This window comes from Anopheles coluzzii, chromosome 2, assembly GCF_943734685.1.
Source record: "Anopheles coluzzii chromosome 2, AcolN3, whole genome shotgun sequence".
In the NCBI taxonomy this organism is placed as follows: Eukaryota; Metazoa; Arthropoda; class Insecta; order Diptera; family Culicidae; genus Anopheles; species Anopheles coluzzii.
The window spans coordinates 81809146-81817829 of record NC_064670.1 but is presented as its reverse complement, the minus strand read 5'-3'; the positions used below and the strand labels follow the sequence as shown (position 1 = coordinate 81817829).

Genomic DNA, 8684 nt, shown 5'->3' with positions numbered 1-8684 from the left:
TACGACGATTTTGATTTTGACAGTCATTGACAAGAAATTGATATATTTTTTTGAATATCTGGGCTGACAACCGTTATACACACATTTCCAAAGATCCCACAACTACCCTATCTTGAATATCTATATTGTGTACGGTTTTTTAAATATAATTATTACATTATCAAACATTATTTTAAATAAAATACACGATATCATAAACTTCAACTCTTCAACTTCGGTTATAAACTTAATATTCATAGATATTCGACATACGACTTTTTCGACTTACGCCTTGCTTTGGGACATTTTTTCGGTCCCAAATACAGTCGTATCTCGGGGGAATTCATCAAAGTACTGAGCCCACTGCGAGAGGACTTCTGGCTGGTTACTAACCAGATCTCCATCCTTGTTGCGACAGCAAGTTACCTTAGGTACAACGTTGTCTCGGTGATCTGCTATCGCTTGGTAAAACTTTCATGTCGGTCCGTACACCTCTCTGGTTTGCTCGAGTTCCCGCATGTTTTGCTCTTCCAAAGCATGCTTCTTGGAGCGGTGAACTCGTTTCTCTTCGCGTCTGAGCCGTGAATATTCCTCTGCGCATGCCCGCGTTCTATGCCGTTGCTGCATTGCTCGGTATGCAGTATTCTTACGTTCGGTCACTTGTCTGCATTCATCGTCGAACCAGCCAGATTTGGTGTTGCCACGACGTGGTGGAAATATATTTCTTGCACAGTTTATTATTATATCGCACGTAGTTTCATAACTGTTTTCTGGTAGTAGAGACTCGTCTAAAGCGGCTTTGAATTCCTGTTGGATAGTAATGTCCCTTAGAGAGTCCGTGTTGAGCCGAGGCTGCGCGTTTTCTCCACCCCTATTGGCGTTGGGACGAGCGATTCTACAACGTATTACTAAGCCAACCAAGTAGTGATCGGAATCGATATTGGCTCCTCGATATGTTCTGACATTTAACAGACTCGACTGTCGTCGGCGGCTTATTAACACGTGGTCGATCTGGTTGAAGGATTCTCCACCAGGGTGCGCCCATGTAATCTTGTGGATTTTCTTGCGCGCAAATTTGGTACTTCCTACAACCAGATTGTTCGCTGCGACGAACTGGACTAATCTACTACCATTATCGTTACTCTGCTCATGTAGACTGTGACAACCAGTGTATTGGCGGTACATTCTCCCTACCGACTTTTGCGTTGAAGTCCCCCAGGATGATTATGAGGTCATGCCTGGGGCACGCATCTATGGTTCTAGCGAGGTGGCCGTAAAACAGGTCCTTCTCCTCTTCCTCTTTCTCTTCGGTAGGGGCGTGAACGTTTTTGAGGCTTATATTAAAGAATTTGCCTCGCATGCGCAGGGTGCATAGCCTAGGTCGAAGGGAGTCACCACACCGATATTCCCGCAATGGAATATGCGCGTGTCTATACCACCCCTCCGGATAAGTAAAAAAGGGGACACGTTGTGGGCAGCCGTGCCGACCCCTGGATTTGCCGTGGTAGTTGCGCTATCATCGGTCAATGTCCAGAGGACGATTATGTGTCACGCAAACTATTTTTGTCGAAAACGTTTGCGATTGTCGCTAAAACTTCTGGGATTGTCGCAAAATCTTTTGCGAATGTCGCAAAAACTTCTGCGATTGTCGCAAAAACTTCTGCGATTGTCGCTAAAAGTTCTGCGATTGTTCTTGCATCTCTCTCTCTGCTGGATCGCGAAACGAAGTGGTATAGAAACACAACGTAGGGAAAAATTTATGCGTAATACCGTTCTAATACAGGGTTTCGAATCATATAATGGACTACTTGATCCACTCGGTGGAATGTTTGAAATTGTTAGGGGATGTTTGCAACTAGTGTTGCGTAAAATAGCACAATTGAGTGTGCTGTGCGTACACGCACGCACATCTCAGGCACACGCCATTGGGTAGAGAAACATAATTCATTGCCAGTGTGGCATGTTTTAATGCAAAAATTACAATTTTCACTCGGAGCCCTAGTCAAAATTTGTAATTAACTAAAGAGAAGGGGACATGGGACAGGGCGAGAGGGGAGGGAAAGGGGGGGGGGGGGTGATGGGCATGTGTGTGGTATGAATGTGTGCAAGCGATTTATGGACTTTTGATTCGCCCCGACTTGAACTCGTTGCACCAACGGATCCGAAATAAGAATAAGTAGAAATAAACCGGTTCAATTTGCCGCTTGAAAACCGAAGAAGCCAATAGAGTTTTCTGTGTGAAAAGTGTGAAGTGAGGATTTAGGTACGTTTACAAATTTTATTCGTCGAAATATTCGTCAATTTTATCCGAAGCCCATTTTCGGATTGTTTCTTTCATGTACTGGCGGCATTTAGGTAGATTTTTTTTTAAACTCTTCATTAACCTTCATTTCTATAACCACCTACCCGGGTATGTTTTACTTATTCTTTTTATGATAACTTTTAATAGGATTATCGAATCGATCCAAAAAAATTAGAATGCCTAGAGAAACATGTTTTACAAAAGTGGTAAAAAATTCAGAATTTTTAAATTTTTTGAAATGTGCTTTAAAAAATAAAATCAACTTTTACCCCTTACTTCTATAACCACCTACCCGGGTAGGTAACACATACAATAAAGGATTTGGGTTTCGATTAGTCGCTAACTTTGTAATAATATGTATAGCAATGCATGTAGTTATATTTATAGAATCTATTCCAAAAGTTTTCTAGCTCTTAATATTCATCTAAAGTCACATAGAATGAAAAGATTGCACCGACAGTCGGGAATAAATGGTGGTGTATTAGTGTCAGTTGAACTAATTGCTATGCATTCAATTTATGTGACTAAAAGCCATACTTCATAAATTTATAAAATAAAAAGAAATATTGTTATTATAGCTGCATAGAATAAATTGAATAAGACATTTTTTGACCAATAAAAATACAAATTCCCTTATAAAATGTATTACTTACCCGGGTAGGTGGTCATAAAGATGAGGGTGTATTTTTGGTCATAGAAACGAAGGTTAAACTACTTCAAAAATTCCTCGTCATCGGGATTCGGAATTGCCTCAGTGGGTGGAAAAGACGGACCGGGTGGTGGTGAAGACTGTCGTGGCATGTCAGAGGAGTGGGACTAGAATGACTTAATTAAATAATAAAATTATAATTAATTACATTTATAAATAACTGAATGTATAGATGTTGATTCAAAAAAATCTCACCGTAGCAATAGACGATGCGCAATCTCAGATTATGCATATATTTATCTGTCAAAAAGATATATCGTTTCCGCGAAGGCAACCCTGAGCTATAAACATCATTTGCATGCGTTGAGTTGTTTTGTTTTGGTTTCCGCCACAATTGAGCGAGTTAATTCGTGAGCAGCTTCATTTTCCAGCCATGAGTGATGATTTATCCAACAACGATCATAATTACAACCGGCGTCTTCGGCGAAACCGTCGGTGGTGGATGCGACCAGTTTTCTTCCGCAGAAGACAGGATGGAAATCGTCTGTTGGACGACATCAAGGCCGAAATGGTAAACGATACGATAAAAAATTTTATGCGGATGAAACACGAAGATTTCGATCGTCTTTATGCCTTGGTCGGTCCAGAAATAAGCCGCATGGATACAAATATGCGAGAAGCGATCACGGCCCAAGAAAGGCTTTTAATAACATTGCGGTATTTGGCAACGGGGGAGACATTTGCAAGTTTGCAATACTTGTTTCGGGTAAGTATGTTTTGTTTTTTTTTCTTGTTTCGGCGGTCCGATTGGAGACGGTAGTTTTCGGACTTTTCCATGGCAGCACCGTGGCAGCATCGAATCTCATTCAAACCGTCTCCCCGTACGCAGGACTGATAAAACTTTTTCGGACAAAAGCAAGTGAAGAGAAGTCAGCAATCGAAAACCATGCAATAGCCGAATGTTGAACAAATTGAAATGACATGTTCGGATTATAATGAGTATTGTATAATTTTAGGTTTCTAAATCGTCGATTGCCAAAATTGTGAAGGATGTGTGTGCATGTTTAAATAAACATTTGCGGAGCTATGTAAAGGTATGGTTTTTATAATTTTTATTTTATTTTTTCGTGTGTTTTAGATCCCACTCTAGCATTGTCTGCCGCAAATGGTTCGTGGCATCATTTTGCTGTTCTGGTGGTAGATGGTTCAACCATGCCCCCACCTACTGGCCAAACATTGTATAATAGTTCCCCGCTGTTGTTGGTGTTGGGGTTGGTGTTGGGGTTGGTGCTGGGGTTGGTGCTGGTGTTGGTGCTGGGATTGGTGCTGGGGTTGGTGCTGGGGTTGGTGCTGGGGTTGGTGCTGGGGTTGGTGCTGGGGTTGGTGCTGGGATTGGTGCTGGGATTGGTGCTGGGATTGTTGGTTGGGGCGGAATTGAGGAATAGGAACAATAAGGGATTGGGTGGGTTTGGGTGGAGGTGTGTTGTTCTAGGTCGTCATCGAACTGAAAAGAGAGATAAAAAATAATGAGATAGCATAATCAAAAAGCTACAAAATAAATAAGGTTGCATTGATATCCAACGACGAGCAATACATATGAGTTAAATTTATGAAATATATAATCAATTTATCCTTGTATGTGTTATTATCATTTCAGATGCCGTCCACAGCAGAAGAATGGAAGGAGAAATCAAAAAAGTTTGAACAAAGGTGGAATTTTCCGCATGCAATTGGGTCCATTGATGGCAAACACGTACAAGTGGAAAAGCCTAGTAATAGTGGATCAGAGTATTACAACTATCAACATTATTTCAGCATTGTATTACTTGCGGTAGTAGATGCCGATTACAACTTTTTACATGCAGATATTGGAGGAAAAGGTGGAATATCTGACGGAGGTGTGTTTAAAAACACACGCTTGTACCAGAGGTTGGAAAACAACAGTTTGAACGTTCCGGAACCTGAACCACTGCGAGTTCCATATGCAATGCGAGTACCTTACTTTCTTTTAGGCGATAAAGCGTTTGCTTTTACCAGGTACTGCATTCGACCATTTGGAGGCATGCATGCGGAAGGGACAATTGAAAGAGTTTTCAACAAACGTCACTCTCGTGCTCAAATGATCGTTGAAAATGTGTTCGGGATTTTAGCCAACCGTTTCCGTATTTATAAAAGCCCGATTCTGCTAGAGCCAGAAGAAGCTAAAACGGTTATTATGACAACAATATATCTCCATAATTTTCTTCGACAGAGTGCTTCACGCAATACATACACTCGCCCTTCATCTTTTGACAGGGTCGTCAATGGGCGTTTTGTAGAAGGCGATAGAGCTCCAACTACAATGAGCGGACTACAAGGCATACCCTGTCGCACGCCAAACGACTTGTTGAATATACGTTTACACATTGCACATGATCTTAAGTATAATAACCAACTTAATCATTAATGCAATACAACTCTTTGTATGTGCCATTTATTAAGTTGATAATTAGTTATTAAATCGTAGAATGTGCGCTAGAAGCACGTAGAAAAGCTTAATTCAGTACAACGCGAGTTCTTGCTGTTCGGGAACGGTCTAGTGTTGGGTCACCCGGAGTCGGGTGCGAGCCAGCCGGAATCGATTCCGACCCGCGAGTGCAGCGAGTTAGGGTCGACCCGACTGATGAGTATGATGATGACGGGTCGTGTAGGTAGGTTCAATACCCGACCCGAACTCGCTGCACCAACAGGTTGGAGTGGCTTATGCTTTCTCGCACCTACTGATCTTTCGGGTCGACCCGAACTCGCTGCACCCTTGGGTCAAACTGAACCTACCGTGGCCCAACCCGAACTCGTTGCACCAACGGGTCGGAGTCGCTTATGCTTTCTTGCACCTACCGGAGTAGTTGCACCCACTGAACCTACTTGTACCTTTCGGGTCGACCCGAACGACTCCGGGTCGCTTACGGATGGCTCCGGCCCCATAGGTTCGGGTCGACCCGCCCATCACTAGAACGGTCCATATGGGGCTTCAACCCATGACGGGCATGTTGTTGCTGTGCCACAGGACCGCCCTTAACTCGCAGTGAAATATAAAATTTACTGATAAATAACAAAACAACTTACCGTATCGAGATGCGTGCCGTCCTTCATGGTATCATCAAGGAACTTCATCGCGTCGAAGGCGAACCATCTTGGCCGAAAAACGTCCTCAGCCGCTACGAATGATAAAATTTTGTCATTGAACAGTTTCATATTATTTTAAATTTGATGAGTACCTGCTCCGCTTTGCTGACTTTTACGCAGCTTGGACTTATACGTCCGGTAGCTGGTCAGCAGCTTCCTCCACTGGTAACTGGCCTCTTCGACGGTAAGTTCCAAGATTCCACCAATCTCGGTCCACGCATCCTTACGCCGAATTCCGTTCTTATAAAAATCCGACCGCTTTTGCCATAAAACAGGCTGTCTTTCCACCTCGGCAATAAGCCGAAGGCTTTGCTCAACGTTCTGGAAGCAAATCAATAATAAAAAAACTATTAATCTCGACTCAATTACTTATCATTCACCATCCCCATGACCCCGTTATTATGTTGATGGCCCGGAAGATGCAGCAGTTTTCTTCCATTATCAGTCCTCAACCTCGAAAGAGCTGTAATATAAAATATTAAAATACACATAAACGTTCCTGTAAAAATAAGACACTTTTTTATCGCAGCGGCAACAGCAATAGCTTCCATTGTAGCAGATGGGGTAGAGGTTGCAGCAAAAATGGTGCAGGAAAACAGGGCCAGAAGGAATAGTTGATTTTCCGGATTAGATTAAATATTTACTGTTGGAAGAAGACCAAAACCGCATAACCTATATTCCAGGATTCCGAATCATTATTAGTGTATGCGGACTAATAAGAAACACAACATTCCGTGGTACAGCCAGGTCAGTTCTCAAAGAGCTGCAATGTACAAATAAAACATTTCAGTTCAATGGTATATTCCTGTAAAAATAAAGGCTAGCTAGGTACATAAAATTAGTACAATTTTTACAATTTAAACTTTTTTACAATCTACAATTTTTACAATTTAAAATTTTTACAATCTTCAATTTTTACAATTTTTTCACAAACTCCAAGCAACTGGTTTTAAAAAAATCGCCGGTAGCTGGAGAAGCAGCAGAGGTTATGTTTTTTCCAAGCCGGAAAATAATCAAAATTGAACAATAATTCAATAGTTGCCCATTTTTCTAAATTTCTACCGCATACACAAATCACAAACACTGAACATATACGATTTAAATAAAATACGAGTAAAAATAAATCTACAAAAATACACCCAAGAATTGCTTCCACTACAAAAACACCGGTAGCAAAAACAGAATGATTATATATTTACCAATTTTTCATAATTCCGGCGATTCGGCACGTTCGGCAATTCGTTCTCCATTGCTGAAATCAAAACATAATTAGATTTTTGGTTCAAAAATCAACGCATCATCTCATATTTATTCGTTTCAATACCTACCGCTATATGTAAACAAACGTATTATTTTCAGATTGCGCCAAGATTGCGCATAAATTTTCGAGATTTATATGTCCGAGATATATAATTTTTTTTTGACAGATAAATATATCAAATCGACCCGTTTGACAGATAAATATATGCGCAATCTGAGATTGCGCATCGTCTATTGCTACGGTCATGTTTGATAAACTATCGTAATATGTTAGGGTATTTTCGGATTTTTGGATAATTATCTTATTTTTTAATAAAAAAATTATAAACTTCATGTTTTTTCTATGAGGAAATTTGAAATTTGCCATGTGTACGATCTTACGATTTCGGATAATCTTTTCTTTCGTGTTTCGGTGTAACTTTTCTAGCGTTCGATATTTACCGGCGGTTGTGGCTTGTTCAGTTGCAAAATTAGAAGAGAGTTTATTTCTAGAACTACACTTATACTTATAAACTAATCACCCGAGCCGAAAGCTCAAAGCTAAACGAAACAATCTTCGTGTTTCGTTAAACACGATTCGATGACAGGGCTTCCGTGCCTGTGTCTCAACAACCTCCCCCCCCCCCCCCCCTTGACGCAAGTCAACAATCAAAACAAAATAAGGACAAAAGGAAGTAAATTACATGTGCTCTCGACTTTCTGCAGTGAAAATACAAAATACATTTCGTTATGTGTGCAGCAATACTACTCATGCCAGCTTACTGTCGCAGGCGTGCGCATGGCTGAAGCGCTCAAGCGGCCAGCGGGTTAGAGGAATCGATTAGAGGAACCGATCCTCGGGATCAGTGGCGGATCAAGGGTATCAGGGGCCCTAGGCGGAACTACGAGTTGAGGCCCTCTGTAAATGGTAAATGTTGTTGGGGGGGGGGGGGGGGAGGGGGTAGCGGCACTAAAGTTGCTGTTGGGAGATTGAACAGTAAATTTGAAATGCCGTCGGGGCCCCCTTCGATCATCAGTCGCAAACTCTTCAATTTTTGCCGACCGGGGGGGGGGGGAGGGTGCAAATGATTCAACGGGGCCCCTTCGATCATCAGTCGCAAACTCTAAAATTTTTGCTGACGGGGGGGGGGGGTGCAAATGATTCGCCAACCTCGGGGCCCCATCGGCCATCCTTCCGGGGGCCCTTGTCGCTTGTACTCTGTCCATACGGCATACTATAGAATGGCGATCTACGGGGCCCCTAAATCGGCGGGGCCCCAGGCGACCGCCTAGTCCGCCTACCGTTAGATCCGCCGCTGCTCGGGATGAAACGTTTAGCGCGTAAGTTGT

The 8684-nt window shown here is 42.1% G+C and overlaps 1 protein-coding gene across 3 annotated transcripts; it reads left to right on the top strand.

Moving 5' to 3' along the window:
* The first annotated feature begins 3254 nt into the window (after positions 1-3254).
* On the top strand, positions 3255-7598 carry LOC120952052 (uncharacterized). 3 transcript variants are annotated; one of them, XM_049605044.1, is made up of 3 exons: positions 3255-3696; positions 3947-4024; positions 4588-7598. In XM_049605044.1, the coding sequence occupies exons 1-3, from the start codon at positions 3364-3366 to the stop codon at positions 5374-5376; spliced, it is 1200 nt and encodes a 399-aa protein (XP_049461001.1). In that variant the 5' UTR covers positions 3255-3363; the 3' UTR covers positions 5377-7598. The 3 variants fall into 3 exon arrangements, with proteins under 3 accessions (XP_049461001.1, XP_049461002.1, XP_049461003.1); XM_049605045.1 differs by lacking the exons at positions 3947-4024; positions 4588-7598 and adding an exon at positions 4069-4434 and having other exon boundaries at positions 3258-3696; XM_049605046.1 differs by lacking the exons at positions 3947-4024; positions 4588-7598 and adding an exon at positions 3820-3892 and having other exon boundaries at positions 3258-3696.
* Positions 7599-8684: the final 1086 nt, after the last annotated feature.

Coding starts and splice junctions, on each gene's coding strand:
- LOC120952052 (XM_049605044.1), top strand. CDS start 3,364: ATGAGTGATGATTTATCCAACAACGATCATAATTACAACCGGCGTCTT. Junction 3,697..3,946: donor GTTTGCAATACTTGTTTCGG/GTAAGTATGTTT, acceptor GTATAATTTTAG/GTTTCTAAATCGTCGATTGC. Junction 4,025..4,587: donor ATTTGCGGAGCTATGTAAAG/GTATGGTTTTTA, acceptor TTATCATTTCAG/ATGCCGTCCACAGCAGAAGA.